This window comes from Dipteris shenzhenensis, chromosome 33 (assembly GCF_047967505.1).
Source record: "Dipteris shenzhenensis isolate YYH24624 ecotype China chromosome 33, Dip_SZ_1.0, whole genome shotgun sequence".
NCBI lineage: Eukaryota > Viridiplantae > Streptophyta > Polypodiopsida > Gleicheniales > Dipteridaceae > Dipteris > Dipteris shenzhenensis.
The window spans coordinates 4,900,968-4,918,231 of record NC_141628.1 but is presented as its reverse complement, the minus strand read 5'-3'; the positions used below and the strand labels follow the sequence as shown (position 1 = coordinate 4,918,231).

General features: G+C 45.7%; 1 protein-coding gene across 1 annotated transcript in view; it reads left to right on the top strand.

The window, feature by feature from the left end:
- Window positions 1–1,198: 1,198 nt before the first annotated feature.
- Window positions 1,199–17,264, top strand: part of LOC147879569 (DNA-directed RNA polymerase 1B, mitochondrial-like) — an 84,468-nt gene continuing 68,402 nt past the window's right edge. The window contains exons 1-4 of the mRNA XM_087371400.1: window positions 1,199–1,831; window positions 3,947–4,156; window positions 4,242–4,384; window positions 7,921–7,984. Coding sequence (XP_087227526.1) covers window positions 1,199–1,831; window positions 3,947–4,156; window positions 4,242–4,384; window positions 7,921–7,984 — 1,050 coding nt within the window. The remainder of the gene's footprint in view (window positions 1,832–3,946; window positions 4,157–4,241; window positions 4,385–7,920; window positions 7,985–17,264) is intronic.

The window sequence follows — 17,264 nt, the reverse complement described above, 5'->3', positions numbered from 1 at the left end:
ACATAAAAAGAACTAGGTACTAGGCTATGGGGTGGCCATTACATTAGTTTAAGACCAAGGGTCTTTAGGTTTTGTCTTAAATTCTCTAATCACTGCAAGATCGTCACGATAGACTGCCCATTTTCCTGCTTCCCTGGCTGCCCGAACCTTAGCAAGCTCGGTAGCTTTGTTCTTCAGTTGGGTTCTTGTAAGCTCCTCAGCAATCCATATCTTTTGGTGGAAGGCTAAAAATATACAAAATGTTAAGAGAGAGAGATTGAAGGGCAAAAATGTACAAGAAAGGGATATGAGATATTTTTATTGGCCTGCCCTAAGGAGGGAAGGCTTTAGTAAAGGTGTTTCTGTTTAAGAAAGGGAAAATGATGTGGATTTTTTGCTATTTTGGTCCCCATTTTTTTCTCCCCCTTTCTGTCTCTCCCCATTTTTTTCTCCCCCTTTCTCTCTCTCTCTCTCTCTCTTCTTCTTCTTCTTCTTTTTCTTCTTCTTCTTCTTCTCTCAGCTTCCAGGGAGGCCTTTTGAATGTATTTAACTCGTTATTTTGGTGGAAGGAAATGGGAAGAAGGGCGATGAGAAACGAGGCGTGCTGAGAATATTTAAAAGCCACTTAAAACCAAGGACTTCAAAGGTTCCAATAAAGCCTTGTGGTCTCCAAAGTCCCATTGCAAGGACAACACTACATTGATACAAGAAGAAGAAGAAGAAGAAGAAGAAGAAGAAGAAGAGGAGGGAAAGAAGGAGGAGGAAGAAGAAGAAGAAGAAGAAGGGAAGGAAGGAGGAGGAGGAAGAAGAAGAAGAAGAAGAAGAAGAAGAGGAGCTTAAGCCCTTTCATAAACTCTGTGCATCAAGGGGAGGGGGGGCTTAAACCCTAAACCCTGGCCTTCTTCCCCATTCATTCCTCCTTCCTGAGCAAAAACAGAAGAAAGAGCTTAAACCCTTTTCTGTAGCTTGAGAAAACTCTGTACAACAACAGAAGGCGATGTGGAGGAGAAGCAGAGCTCCACATTGGCCCCTTCGCCCTCCCCTGCTTCTCCCCTGCCGCTCCTCCTCCTCCCTCGCCCGCTCCCTTGATCCCCCCTCTTCCCCCCCCCGCCCTTGGCTCTTCTCCTTCCCCCCTGATCCTCCCTCCTCCCTCCCTTACCATATCAGCCTCTCCACCATCGATTCCGTCCTCTTTAGCTTGCCCGTCCTCACTAACCATATGCGCCAGGCCTCCTCCCCCCTCTCCTTCTCCCCCTTCCCCCCCCCCCTCGACCGCAGACCCTCCCCCCCGCCCCCCTCCTGGCCCGACCCCTGCCGTTTCTCCGAAAGTAAGGGCTTCGGTAGCAGCGCCGCTGAGGCCGTGGCGCACCTCGAAGCTGATGCCGAGGAGTTCGTTCGGGAGCCCGTTCAGAGTTCGGAGACCAGTGAGCCTGGCGTGAGTGAGAGAGTGACCGAGGAGGAAGCCCTTCGGCGTGAGCGCAAGCAACTACGGCGGAGGCAGAGGAAGATGGAATTGCAAGCCTGCTGGAAGGCTGCTCTGGAATACAAAGATATGGTGGTACGCATGTGCAAAAAGAAACTGGCCCCGAACGTACCTTTTGTCAGGGGTCTACTCTTGAGTTGGTTCGAGCCTTTCCGAGACGCCATTCTGGCAGAGCAGAGGGCGATCACTAATAAAGAATTTCGCAAGGACCGGGCTATCTATGGCCCATATTTAATGCAGATTCCAGCTGATATCCTTTCCGTAGTTGCCATGCACAAATTGATGTCAGTGCTGATGAAAGAACAGGAGAATGGGTATATACGTCTCGTGGTGGCTGCATCGGCAATTGGCGAGGCTGTCGAGCAGGAGGTGGGTAAGCACATTACCCGGCACGTTAAAGTGTTTAGATGATGTAGACCAGATAACGGTGGTCGAACTAACGCAATTTAAAATGTTACCTTCTTGTTATGCTGTCCCAATGTTACTTTTTGGGGGCAATGCTGGGTAATCGAATTTGCCTTCTGAAGTTCTTGTGGGCTACGTCTTTCCACCTTTCAAAGCTTTGTGGTGGTAAGGTTGTGTCTGGGAATCTCTCATGTCTAATAGTCTGTATCTTGACTCATAGTTGTCTAAGTTATTTTTCAGATGCATTTGTGTAATCCTTCCAATACTCAGTTTTCATTTTATAGAATATTGCCAAGCTGCTTGTGGAGATTTCAGCTTAAACAGAATACCCCAAGGACAGTCCACAATCATACAGACTGAGCAATCACCGAAGGAGTAGACCTTCAATGCTAGTTCTAGCTTTCTATTTTCTTGCAGCCCTATTGTGTTATGATCTTCCAACGTTGCTGTTGCTAGCCCGATGGAGTTTAAGTAAGAAGATGGTATTTAACATGAATTTTTTGCAACCAATAAACATTCACTCTACAAGGATATGTGAGATTCTGTCGTTGATTCTCTTTGATCTCGTATCTTTTTTGGGGGGGGGGGGGGGGGCCTTATCGAACCTCTGTATTGACCCTCTTAAAGAACTCACAAGAATTCAGGAAAGGAAGGTAGTCTTTGCTGGTTAAGACTTTTTAAGACAAAGGTATAACTTTTGGGAGTTGATCATATGATTTCTTCTTTACCACAGTATTGGCTGAGTCCATAACTTAGGATCACTACGTGGAAGATAGGCCTTGGTTTCTATGCGCTCAGCATCCTAACTATTTAGGACATTTGTGCTAATAATGTCTCTCTAGGAGTCCAGTGCAAAAGTCAGTAGTCTCAAGTGGTTGATTCACGTTACATGGAGTACATCGATCTAGCGAGTGAGAGCATTGTACACGGTTCCGTTAGGGTCCTCTCACAAGAGAGTCATGCCTGGGCTAGTCTTTACAGTTTGGTCTGCTACCGTCTTTTGGTCAAAGGATCATCTGACTGCGTGAGCAATATAAATTCCTTGCAAGTGTAATTAATAAAACAGGGTGCTATCAGGGTATCTCTCTTGCAGTGAACTAACACTTTTAGATTTTTGAATTAGTTTGCCCTTCATTTCCAGAGTGCTGACAGAAACTCAGTACGAAGACCTTTGTATAAATGAATGCTCAAGTATGTGTTGGGTGTGTGGATATGTATGTGTGAGAGCATATGTTCATATTAGTGCCAGCCTGTTACGACTGAGTTTGCCCTTCATTTCCAGAGTACTGACAGAAACTCTGTACGAAGATCTTTGTATAAATGCATGCTCAAGTATGTGTTGGATATGTATGTGTGAGAGCATATGTTCATATTAGTGCCAGCCTGTTACGACTGAGTTTGCCCTTCATTTCCCAGAGTGCTGACAGAAACTCAGTATGAAGACCTTTGTATAAATGGATGCTCAAGTATGTGTTGGGTGTGTGGATATGTATGTGTGGGAGCAGATGTTCATAGCATAATCTACACTCACCATTCGGGGACTGATGACGTCCATGGGATGTCATGGTAGCTAGTCCCTGCTATGGAGCCTGGTTTTCAACCTTGTGACTGTCGTGAAATTGAAACGGCTCTATATGTTGTGTTTTAAGTGGATGAGTTTGGGTATGTTCCTGGATCCATCTAGATATATCCTGAGATTTTTGCTTTCTCAGTATTGGGGGTTTAAGAGTTTCATGTTGGTTTTAGGTTTCATGGTTTATGTTGGGTTTCAACGTTCACTTTCTTCAGTCTAGCAGTCTTTACAAGTGATTTTTTGGTAAATCAAGTAGGTTGCTCGTAGGTGTCTTAGTTTAGCAGTCCTTACTGGCTGGTTTGGTTGTATCACACCTGTGTATGGATACCAGATTTTCTTAGAGAGAGGGGTCACTTGTGTCATTGTGTGCTGCTTGTCGATTGCTATTTGAAGATGTGCTTCCAGAACGGAATTCATGGCTGGAGTTTAAAGAAATAGATAAAACTTGTGGTAGGTAATCTCTTGACTCAGAAAAGATGAAGTTGTTATGTGTTGATATACTGCAGACTGAAATTTATCGGATCATGAACAAAAGGAGGAAGAAACGGAAGCTTGGGACACAGTTTGATCCTACCATGGATGCTCCTAACATCAATAATAAAGCCTTGGAAAAGTCTATTGAGAAGATGATAAAGCAGCAGAAACTAAGACTTCTGAGGAAGACTGTATCTAAAGCAAGAGCGTCCAAGCCTTGGGGAAGTGACATTAGGGTTAAGGTACTTTTTTCATGATCAGATGGCTATGTTTATTTCTGCAGTGTGGTTTGGGTTTGCTCAACTGCTTTCGGATTTGTGGTGTCAGGTTGGAAGCAGATTGGTAGATATCTTAATGGATGTTGCCTACATACATCCTCCAGCTACTCAGTCACTGGTGAATGACCCTCCAGAAGTACGTCCAGCCTTGAAGCATGAACATAGGACATTTGTTGGCTCAACAAAAAAGAGGTGTGTGGCATGGCCAGCCAAAAATTGACACTGCAGAAAGCTGTTTGTTAATTGTTTTGGAGACTGGAAGGCATCTATTTGATGCATATGTATCAAGCTAATGTCTCTTCAAGTCATATATTGTTTTTAATCTGAGTAAGCACTCAGGTTTCTCAAGATATTCTGGATTTTTCCAAACCCATTGTGGGAAATTATGCTAAAGAAATTATTAGTGATACTCTGTTCCTCTCTTTTTTGCTACTTCTTGTACACGTTCTTTTAAACTATGTATAGACACAAACATACACAGATATTGTACTCTTGTAGACACATACTCTTGTTGACTTATGCACTGACTCGCATATACTGGACAGAGGCTGTTTTGTTCTGTTGAAGTTTGGTTTGCTGAGCTGGAATGACCTGCTCTGGTGCCAATGTGGCCAACTGTTGAAGTCGTTGTCAACTCGCTGTCTGCACTGCTTGCCGCTTTTGTTGTGGGCAACTGCCCCCTTGCAGTACTTGACTGGTGCTGCTCCAGCGCTGACCGGCTGGCTGGACAACAAGTCCTGGTCATCCATGCTGACATGGCAGCTTTCATGGTTGCCACCTGGTCTTGTTTGGCTTGCTGTTGATGATGTGGCAGCCTGTGTCTGTAGTCCACGTCTGTTTCTCCTGCTATGCATGCTGCTTCCCCTGCAGTTTTGGCAACCCTTGTACCCTCGATCTAGACTAATGGCCATGAGCTAAGGGGTGGCTGTGGCGTCCCCTTTTCCTAAAGTTGCAATAGAATTGGAGTCTGCCATAACTTGTGCTACAATCTCCATCTGATGATTTGAGACGCATGGCTGAATGGCGGATACCTGGCCAACAATTCTGCTTTCCTTGGTCGTTACCACGAGCTTATTTGTTGTCTAGCTTGGCATCCATGAGATACACTGATAAGATAGAGCCTTGCGTTGGGTTCTGTATAGACAAGCTACCAACTGTGTGAGGAAGAGCTCGGGAACGATTAGAAGAAGTTGGGACTTGCCTTTGTAATCTTGTGGCATCCTATCATAAGAATGTTGGTTAGCTGGGGAGGTCTTGATTGGTCAGAAGGATGTGTTGTTTTGCTTTCCTTTCTATCGAGCCTATGCAGTTGTCGTCATTGGAGTTGAAGGGCTTTGCGATGGTAGGGTTGCGTTGAAGGTGAGACAATGCCTCTTTATCGTGGGTGTATTTATCAATAGTAACAAAGATGCTCCTTGCTGGGCCTCTGTTTTCGTTCGTGACCCTTGCTTACGGGCTGAAAATTCTGAGTGATCTCATAGGTTGTGTCATGGTCCGTGGGCTAAGTGAAGCATTGAACATACCATCGATTGTTGGTGAATGACTTAAACAACTTTCCCCACTTGCAACTATATGGCCACTTGCGTGAAATAGTTCGCATAGTGGTGAAGTACTATGTGGGCCCCTGGGTCTTTCTTCAGGCCTTCAATCACAGTCCACATACAACGGTGGATGAAATCCTCTCCATCGTTTCAAGCTTTTTTCTGATCTGCAGCATAATGGTTAGTGTCCCATGTGTGCCACCAAGTGATTACTTCACCATGTTAAGTACATGGAAAGCTAAGAAATACTTCCCAATGCTCCCTGTGTGTATAACAAAAAGTAGCTCTCAAATTGATTCAGCCAAGGCATGAGCGCTAATGGATCTGTGGTTTTGTCATTCTTTTTTAAAGTCTTTTCCCCCTTTTACCTTTCTTACATACCTTTCAAAGGTGAGCTTTCCTGGAAACAAAGACTTGGCTGGTGGTTGAACTTGCCTTACTGTTTCAGCCATCCTGGTTTGAATCAGAAACATGAGCAACACTGAATCCCTTTTTCTCCTTGGCTTCCCAACGAACATGTACTTGCTCTTCTTTGACCTGTTGAGTGGGCAGTCCTATTCTTTGACCTGTTGAGTCTTTTGGAGGCACAGGCTTGTTTTATCTCTGCGCAGTGCCATTCTTTTTGGGCCTCTTGGGAGGATGGGCTTGTTTTTCAGTGTTTTGTGAAGTGGCACGATCCTATGCTCCATTCGCATGCTCTTGCTCTTCTTGGGCTTGTTGTTCTTTGGCCTAGCCCAATGCTTGTCGCTGACGAAGCATCCCTGAGCCACATGATCCGTTTGAGGAGGGTCTCTTCAGTCGAGCTTGCTTTTGCTTCACTGCTTCTGATTTTTGAGCTTGTATTTCTAGCATGGTTTCATCATGGACACCAAACTGGATTGCATAATTGTGCCTCCATGTGTGGAGTCCACCACTAGACCTTTCAAAGTAAACACGAGTTTGTTTGGTGACCCAGCTTTCTATACATGACTCAGGAGGAGCTAAGTCTTCAGCTTGCTCAGAAGGGGGCAACCTTGTGGAGATTTGGGCGGCGTGTATGGGAGTTGCTACTCGAACATGCAAAAGTTTTGGGCAAGGCTTTGCACAAAAGAATCAGCTCTCTTTCGCCTTAGTCTCTAGAGCAAGAGACATTCTATTAATAGCTGCACTGGTAAGCCCAAATTATGCATATCTAATTGAGTTGCTTGAGTGCAAGTTCTTCGTTGCTGCTTTACCCATCACGTGATGTTCCTCATGTTCTACCATGCTACTTAAGCCATTTAGGTGCCTAGGCTAGGCTATTGACGTAGCTTGAAAATTTGCCCAAGCTGATGCAAATTGCTCATGCGACAAACCACGATCACGAATTGCCTCTTTCTTTATGAGGATATGGTCAAATTTCTAGACTTGTGTTTCATCCCTTAGTGACCCACATGCATGGTTTATTGGTAGAATTACAAATCTCCAGTATACTTTGTTGGAGTTGCTTCATCAAAGAGTTAAATGCTCTAGCTTGTAGGTCTTGATTCAAGTGTTTTGTCTAAGGACTTGTACGCCCCAACCTTTTGCTCGATGATGAGGATTGCCACAATGATTTGCCCATTCCATTTTGTACCAACTTGCTCTTGACGATAGGATTCCCCACTATCTTATTGAAAAGGGGATTTACGCTTGTGAAACATGAGTATTTGTTTTCAGGTGAGTGTGAGGGAATATTATGCTCTGCTACATTCGTAGGTGTGGGACTTGAATTTATTTTGACAATCTCTCTTTCATTGGAGACTTATTTTTCTTGCCTGGTTTGATCTTTTGTTCTTTGCCACCACCACCTCATTTTATTATTAATCAGTATGTTAGCTATTACCTCTTTATGTGTTTGTAGAATCCTTCAATTTTGCAAATTGCATTCATTTTAGTGTTTGTCTTACTTGCATGGTGTATATAGTGAGCATCTTTGACACTAGTTTCTCTAATAGTTCATTATAGCGTAAGTGCTTCGTTTTCTTGTTTACATTACCTTTGTATGACTATGGCTTATTTTTAGATTGGACGTTGTATCCCTTTTGCACTCTTAAGGCTTCTTTGTTTGTCATTTGTTGTAGTTATCGGATGAAAACTTGTAAGAGAAATGTTAATTACTTGTTTTTTCAATGTTGAAGCTTATCTATCCAAGGGGTGTCTCATAATTTTTGCTTTTATATTATGCAGGCCGAGTAGATCATTTGGAGTAATAACGTGTGATCCATGTCTATGGAACTCATTGGAGAAGTCAGTAAGTAGCTATTGTTTATGTTGTTCTAGTGCTTGCTTTGAATTCAACCCCTTATTTTGTGTTATGTGCCATTCTCTCTCTTTTTTAACCCCCTTTTGTATGGAGGGAGTTTATGTTGTGATACTATCTTATATTCTTTTCCTCTTTTCTTTCTTATGTTGATATCACAAATCAAAGCGCAAATTGACATGTATCTCATTGTGCATTGTTTTCTTGGGTGCTCCGTTGGTAATCTCTGTTGGAGCAGCCACTAGAAGCTGCCATGTGTCAAAGGATGCATCAAGTAACGAGGGATCCCACTCTCCACCTCCTAGCCATGTAGAGACCTCCTCAAGTCCCAAAAAACTAGTGGGACTTTTGAGGGCTTCCATTGCTTTCACATATCCAGGGTTTTCTCACATCCCTCGAATTCCATGTGTAATTTAGCCCTTGTATGAGGCCCCTTCCATTTGTTGTACATCGCTTGTATGAGGCCTCTTAGCCCCTCATTTCCATTAGTCCACATAGTCAATTCTTGGTGCCACATGAGGGGTTTGGGCCACGAAGACCACATATCCCCCCCCCCCCCCAAAGAGCCAAACGCCAATGAGTGATCATCACCCAGGAAGAGCCAGTTTAGCCAACGAAGCACCAACAAGTGCTAAACACCCTTGACAAGCCAGATCAACCAAGTCAAATGTGACCACCAACAAAGAGCTAGGTCAGACATGTAGGACAAAGCGTAGCGTGTCATCTAGGGGGTACAAGCTATAGGGGGTCCCGGGTCCTCACACCCTAGCTATGCCAAGCCCTCTCTCTCTCCCAAAGCGCTGGTGGATATATCCCCCCAATATATCCAAGGCCCATAGTAATCTCCAATTGCATATGGGAGCACTCAAATGCCACATTGTACACGTGTCACAAGCGCGAAGGGAATCCTTCACCTAATTTTACTAGTAAAGCCACAAGTGGGTTAGCCCATATTCAACAGCCCTTGTGGGCTAAGCAACTTGAAATGTGGGATTGACCAAACTCTAACCATAGTGATTGCAAACCCAAGCCACCCCGAAGTGTTTCAAAGTCCACGCCACACAGTCAGTCAATTGTCAGTGCAAGTCCTTTGGGCCATTGTAGAAAAGGGGGTAGTGACAGATTTGGAAAAGGGGGATAGACTAGCAGAAGGAGAGAGAGACAGGGAAGAAGGGAGGAGAAGGGGTAGGAGAGAGAGAATGAGGTAGGAAAGAGAGGGAGAGATTGAGAGGGAGTAGGGGAGAGAGAGAGAGAGTGAGCGAGCGTAGGTAGGAAGGAGGAAGGGAGAGTAGATAAGATTAGATGTCACATCAAAAAGTACATAGTAGGGGGTGGATGGAGACTTGTATAGTCCCTCCACATTTTCCACCTAAAGGGCCTCCAACTTGGCCTCTTTTTCCCCTTCAGTACAGCCATCCCTTCCCATAGAATTTTGCCCTCAAAATTTCATATGCAGGCTGTTAAATAGGTGCAGCAAACAGTAAATAATAATTAGCCCGGTAGGAGATAGGGGTTATCCTGGACAATGCTCTCTGGCTGCCATGAGCTCTCATCCTCAGGGAGTCCCTGCCACTTGATAAGATACTCGGTGTAGACTTTGTTTCAGAGTACGTGATCCCTGAAACCCATGATGCACTCCGGAACATAGAGTATGTGGTCCTCCTCATCCATAGGTGGTAGCTCAGGAAGGACTTGGACATGCTGTCTGACATGTGGCTTCAGCTAGGATACATGGAAAACATTATGAATCTTGGAGGTCCTAGGTAGCTCCAACTCATACGCCACCTTGCGAACTTTGCGGATGATCCTGTAGGGAATGTAATACCTGTGAGCAAGCTTCGTGTTGGTGTTACCCTTTAGCGAGGCATAATGGTTCTTATGGATGCGTAAGTGCACATAATCCCCTTTTTCAAAAGATAGATACCTCCTGCGTTCATCCGCATACTTCTTCTGCTTGGCTTGGGCATCCTGCATATTCTTTTTAGCCAATTGCAGATTCCAGAAGGGCATCCATACTCTCCAAGTCATTTCTTGCTTGTTGATTTTTCACAGCCATGTTTGCAACTAAAGATGGCATACCCACTGTGCATCCATACATAGCCTTGAATGGGCTCATGCCAGTAGAGATGTGCTTGGTACTGTTGTAACAAAATTCAGCAAGTGCCAACCACTTATCCCAAGACTTCTGTGTGTCATGATAGAAATGCCTCAAATACTCCTCCAGCCATTTGTTCACCCTTTCTGACTGTCCATCCGTCTCTGGGTGGTAAGCAATGCTAGGTGTAAGAGAAGTACCCACTGCTGTAAATAATTCCTGCCAAAAGTGACCCATAAATTTTGCATCTCTGTCGTTGACAATCTCCAGAGGGAAAACCATGATGCTTAAAAACATGCTCGATGAACTGCCAAGCAACCTGTGATGCTGAATAACGGGTCTTAGTGGGTATGAAATGGGCCTGTTTTGTCATTCTGTCAACCACCACAAAAATGCTATCCCATCTCCGCTCTGTGGAAGGCAACCCTGTGATGAAATCCATAGCAATGTGAGTCCATTTGCCTTCTGGAATAGGTAACGGCTGCAAGAGACCTGTGGGTAACCGGCTGTCCACTTTATTTTGCTGGCAGGGCAAACATTCATTGACAAATTTAACTACATCCCGCCACAAGCTATCCGAGATAAAGCTCTATTTGACCTGTCACCTTTTCATATGTCTTAGTAATACCCGTATGTCCTGCCATAGGAGATGAATGCATTTCCTGTAAGACCTGCAGTCGGTACTTTGAATCTGGCACCAAATAAATTCTGTCCTTGCACCACAACAGCCCTTTATGCTGCTTAAATTCAGCATGCCCCTGGCTCGATGGCCTTTGTAACTCCACAAATATGGGAGCTGCCTTAGAATCCTGCATGTATTCTTCCTGAATACCATGAATCCACTCCTGGTAGATGGTAGAAATGGCAGACAAACTGCAAGCCCACATACGGGATAAGGCATCTGCAACCACGTTTTCTTTCCGTTTCTTGTACTCAATGTACTCAATGTCGAAATCATAAGACTGAACCTTAGCCAGCCATCTCTTCTACTTCATTGACAAGTTGGGCTGCGTAAGGAAATACTTAAGAGTGTCCTATGATCTGTCTTAACCTTGATTTTGCTACCGTACGGGTAGTGGTGCCATTTTTCGAAAGCATGGAGGATAGCCAACATGTCCTGATCATACACATGATAATCTAGTTCCTTGACATCCAATTTCCTGCTTTCAAAAGCAATTACCCAGTGTTCCTGTCTTAGCACAGTCCCTAAGCCTTTGCCATTGGCATCTGCCTCCACAATGAAAGTACATGAAAAATCAAGACATACCAACACAGGAGCATGAGTGAGGGCGAATTTCAGGTCTTCAAAGTTGCGTTGTGCATTTGTAGACCACATAAAAGCATCCTTTAATAGGTCTATCAGAGGGGCTGCCCTCTTGGCAAAATTGCGAATAAAGCTCCTGTAGAAGGAAGCAAGATCTAGAAATCCCCTCAACTGAGTAGGGTTGCGTGGCTGCGGCCAACCCTCAATGCATTTCATCTTCGCAGGATCCACTTAAATGCCATCCTTGCTCACAATGTGACCAAGATACTCAACCTTTTGTGCCATAAAAGTACATTTGTGGGCTTTAGCATAAAGCTGATGCAATTTCAAAATTTCCAGCACTTGCTTGACATGTCTGATGTGCTCCTGCTTATCCTTGCTGTAAATGAGGATCTCATCAAAAAATACCAGCACATGTTTGAAAAGGAGAGGCTGCAAAATCCTGTTCATGAGTGCTTGGATGGTAGCTGGTGCATTGGTCAATACAAAAGGCTGTGAAGAGAGTGGGAGAGAAGTAAGGAGTCTCACTTGCAACTTTCTCACATACACAATGGGGGAATATATGTTGAAGAATAGGAGGGAATGAATCACTCAAACCTCCACCCAAGATCTCTCCAACTCTTCCACACACTCAACTCAGATAGATGATCACAGATGCAATAAACACTCACTCAGAGATAACTTAAACGGAGAGAGAGAAAGAGTATATTCATCCACCGGAAGGTAGGCAGAAACTAGCTCCAAGGGAGCAATACAAAACTCGGCGAAGTGCTGGGGAAAACTGATGGAACTCTCTCTCACAAACTGAACCAGCTCTGAGTGCACAGCTCAGCCTTGGAAGGAGGCTTTCAATCTTGCACGGGATGCTGGAATGACTGAAGGAGTGGGCCTTTTATAGGCACTGCCCAGGCCCTTTGGGTTGACCGACCAGCAGGGTCGGTACCTTGTCTGGTGGCCGACTAGATGGCCCTAGAAATCCGACCAGGGTTGGCCCTGGTCGGTGGCCCTGGTTGGGCCGACTTGGCCTGCCACAGGCCCCTATATAAGGGTGCCCTGTGCAGCCAGTCTATGCAGCTGCAGGCGCCTCCAAGTGAGGCCCAAGGCCTCCCTGTTTCCCTGCTGTTGCAGGCAACAACCAGCCCGTGTGTTGGTTGCCTATTATGCCAGCCTGAGTCTCTTTCTTTCCCAGTCCTCTTACCTCTCACTGCCCCTTGTCCCCTTAAATCGGGGGCTCACAGGTGGGCAGAGTGAGTTTCTAACACCCCCCTCTCAATGTCACAATTGTGGGCCAATCCCCATGCGTTTGATGAGGTGCTCCATCTGTTCTCGAGGGAGTGCCTTCGTGAAGAGGTCAGACAACTTGTCGGCGGTCGGGCAGTAGATAAGCTCAATCATGTCGTCGATGATGAGCTCACGAACAAAGTGGTAATGAACTTCAATGTGCTTGGTCCGCGCATGGTACACTGGATTCTTGGCAATGGCTATGCAACTCTGATTGTCGCACATTAGCACTGTTGCGTCCTCCTGACACACGTCCATGTCCTCCAGAATCCACCTCAACCACAATGTCTCACAAGCTGCTGTACATGCGGCTCTGTACTCTGCCTCTGTAGATGAAAGGGCCACTGTGGGTTGCTTCTTACTCAGCAAAGAAATGGCACCAGATGCAAGTAAGAAACAATACCCTGTTGTCGATCTTCTGGTGTCAGCATCACCCGCCCAATCACTGTCACAGAACCTGCCTAGTTCGATGCCTTTGGTGTAGGTGATCCCATAGGTGCAAGTACCCTTTAGATACCTCAGCACCCGTAAACCTGCATCCCAATGACTCTTCCTTGGAGAAGCAGAGAATTGGCATTATAGCCCAACTGCATAACAAATATCAGGTCGAGTATTGGTAAGGTAAATCAAACTTCCTACCAATCGTCGATACAAGGGAGTATCAACCGGCTGAGATGTGTCGTGAACACTTAGCTTGAGCCCGATCTCCATGGGAGTTACTGCTGTCCTGCAATCCTCCATCTGAAATCTCTTCAGAAGTTCTCTGTAATATTTCTCCTGTGAAATGAAGATCCTGTCTTTGGCTTGCTTTACTTCAATCCCAAGGAAGTAATGTAATAACCCAAGGTCAGTCATCTCAAACTCAGACATGAGTAGCTCCTTGACTTGTGAAATCTTCTTGACATGGTCACCTGTCAAGATAAGATCATCAACATAGAGGATGAGTACCAGTCGCAATCCCTTCTCAATGAACAAGTAAAGGTTTGCCTCAGAAGGACTCCGACTTAGCCCTATCTTCTGAAAGAATACAATCCTTTGGTACCAAGCTCTGGGGGTCTGTTTCAGCCCGTATAACGCCTTCTTCAACCTGCAGACCTTTAATGGGGACCTTGGATCTTGAAAGCCCGGTGGCTGCTCCACGTATACCTCCTCCTCTAGGGTTGCAATCACTGCCCGGATAGTAACCATGTGGGCTGTGGGAGCAAAAGTTTCATCAAAATCCATGCCTTCAATTTGAGCAAAACCTTTGACCACTAACCTTGCTTTATACTTATCCAAGTTGCCGTCTGATTTGTATTTAAGTTTGTATACCCACTTAATGCCGATGACTTTCCGTCGCGGGGGCCTGGCCACTAGTTCCCAGGTATTGTTCTTCAGGATAGCATCCATCTCTGCCTGCATGGTAGCTTGCCATTCTGGATGGTCCTTCGCCTCCTCGAAGGTCCTTGGCTCGTCAAGTTGAGCCACCAACGCAAAATTCACGGATGGGGTCTTTTGAAGACGTTGGGACCGACGCAATCCGAAACTGCTACTCTCAGGTAATTCGGTGACCCGAGACTCTTCCAATGTCCGTAGGTACCATTGGGGCAACTTTTTCTGCTTCTCTGTGGGACGAGGAACTGGAACTTCTTCTGGAACATCGTGCTCTTCTTGAGTATCTTGTGGAACATCAGCTTCTGATTTTGCCACCTCTTGGATGGTCAACCTGGGGCGGGGTGGGTTCGAGGGTTGAACAATTTCCTCCTCCTCAATCTGAGGCTCCTCCTGGGGTTCAGGTTCCTTTTCCTCGAAGACAACATCTCGACTGATAAGGATCTGCTTCTTTACTGGGTCGAAGAGTCGATAGGCCTTGGATTCTTCGCTATACCCAACAAAGATACATTTTTTGCTCCGGGAATCAAGCTTGGTCATGTCTTCCTTGTGCACATGTACCCATGCGTTAGAACCAAAAATGCGAAGATGAGTGATAGAGGGCTTCTTACCATAAAATGCCTCATATGGAGTCTTGTCCTTGACGGCCTTCGTCTTGGTCCTGTTGAGAATGTGTACGGCTGTATTGATAGCTTCACTCCAATAGGCTTTAGAAAGGTTCCTCCCTCGGAGCATAGCAAGCCCTGTCTATGTGGTGGTTCTATGCTTCCTCTCGGCTACCCCGTTTTGTTGAGAAGTATGTGATGTGGTGAGTTGTCGCTTGATCTCATGCTTGCGACAAAATGTGTTGAACTCATTCGAGTTGAATTCTCCCCCCCTGTCTGTGCGGAATGTCTTTACATCCTCCCCTGTCTCCTTTTTAACTCTGGCCTTCTAGTCCCTGAACTTCTCGAAAGCGTGAGACTTTTTAGCCAAACAAAATACCCAGGTCATTCTACTGAAATCATCCACAAAGAGAAGTGAGTACTTGGATCCTGGCCACGATGCTATAGACATTGGGCCACAAATGTCGGCGTGAACCAACTCAAGTGGTTTGTTGGCCCGAAACGAGGCCTCTTGTGGGAACTTATCCTTGTGCTGCTTGCCTTCTAGACAAGCCCTACAGACATCATCCTTGCCTGTAATTGGTGGAAGTCCATCCACCATCTTCGACTTTGACATTTCAGCCAAGATTCCATAGCTGACATGACCGAAGTGCTCATGCCAAAGTTTGGACTTTTTGTTGTCTTCATGAACCAACATTGCACTGAGACGGTACAGTCCGTTCTCTTCAACTCCTTGAGCCACCATCTGTCCATTTGCTTTGGATGTCACGGTGACCTTGCCATCTTGAAAGAGAACTGCCATGTTGTTTTTGTCCATCTGACTTACAGACAGTAAATTCTTGCAAAGGTTGGATACATAAAGTACTCCAGAGATATCCTTCTCCTCACTCGCGGTTGTAATGAAAGAATGCTACCGATGCTCTTCACTGGACACATCCGGCTATCCCCGACAAAAACTTTGGAATTCGGGTGTGTACTTTCCATGGTTTTGAACCAAGTCCTTCTGTTGGACATGTGCTTGGAAGCACCGCTGTCAACATACCAACCTTCTTTACCTTCACTGACTGCATATGCTGAACAATGTTCACTGATTAAAAACAATTGTCCAGTCGTCACATTGGCAGAATCATTCTTGGGCTCTTCTTTGTTCTTGGCTTCTCTCTTCCGCTTCTGATCTGCCTTCTTCTTTCGGCATTCTTTGGCGGAGTGACCAAGCTTTTCACAGTAATAGCACTTCATTTTCTTCTTGCGGTCAGCGTCCTCTGACTTCTTGGAATCCTTTGGCTTGCCTTTTCCAGGCTTGTCTTTAGCCACTAATGCCTTCTCGTCGGTTTGCGTAAAGAGTTTCTCTCGAGCCTCCTCCTGAAGCAGGAGTGGGCCAAGCTCCTCAAAGGTGATTGGCTTAGTCCGTTGACCCGCTGTGACCGTAGTCACAAAACTTTTGAAACTCCGTGGCAACTTGTGGAGTGAGAGCAACGCCAATTGACTCGAGTCCACCTTTTGACCAACCGTTGCGAGCTGGTCCCGCACGACTTTCACCTTTGTCAGATGATCATGCACACTATCACCCTCATTCATATCAAGATTATAAAGCTGATGCTGAAGAGTAATGATACGGGCTGTATTATCGGTTTCATACAGCTTCTTCAGTATGGCCCATGCCTCTGAAGACGTCTCTGCCAACTGGATATGAGGAATCAAAGCATCTGTTGTCGTGCCAATAAGCATTGCTAAGGCTTGAGCATCCCTCCCCTCCCATGCACTGAGTTCATCCGCATCTGCTTCAACTAAAACTTCACCTCTTTTATCCACAATGTCCTCCTGCTTCTCCTCGGTCCCAATCACTATCTTCCACAGCTTCCGTGCCAACAGATGGCTTTGGATCTTGACTTTCCAGATTGGATAGTTCGTCCCATCGAGCTTTCCAGCTTCACCAAAAATGGGAATAAATGAAGAAGGAAGATGACTGGAGGAGGAAGGACGAGCAATGGGTGTAGAGGCTTCTGAACGCTGATCCATCTCGGTGAATGGCAAACTGAAAAACTGAAGCAAAAAAGATGTACTGACCTCCCGTGCTAGCCTGAGCTGAAAACAGAATCGCCTTTCTACCAAGGGACTCCTTCCTTCAGAGAGTGCTTTGATGAAGAAGAGTTGAGAGCCTATGGCTCTGATACCATGTTGAAGAATAGGAGGGAATGAATCACTCAAACCTCCACCCAAGATCTCTCCAACTCTTCCACACACTCAACTCAGATAGATGATCACAGATGCAATAAACACTCACTCAGAGATAACTTAAACGGAGAGAGAGGAAAGAGTATATTCATCCACCGGAAGGTGGGCAGAAACTGGCTCCAAGGGAGCAATACAAAAATCAGCGAAGTGCTGGGGAAAACTGATGGAACTCTCTCACAAACTGAACCAGCTGTGAGTGCCTAGCTCAGCCTTGGAAGGAGGCTTTCAGTCTTGCACTGGATGCTGGAATGACTGAAGGAGTGGGCCTTTTATAGGCACTGCCCAGGCCCTTTGGGTTGACCGACCAGCAGGGTCGGTACCCTGTCTGGTGGCCGACCAGATGGCCCTAGAAATCCGACCAGGGTTGGCCCTGGTCCGTGGCCCTGGCTGGGCCGACTTGGCCTGCCACAGGCCCCTATA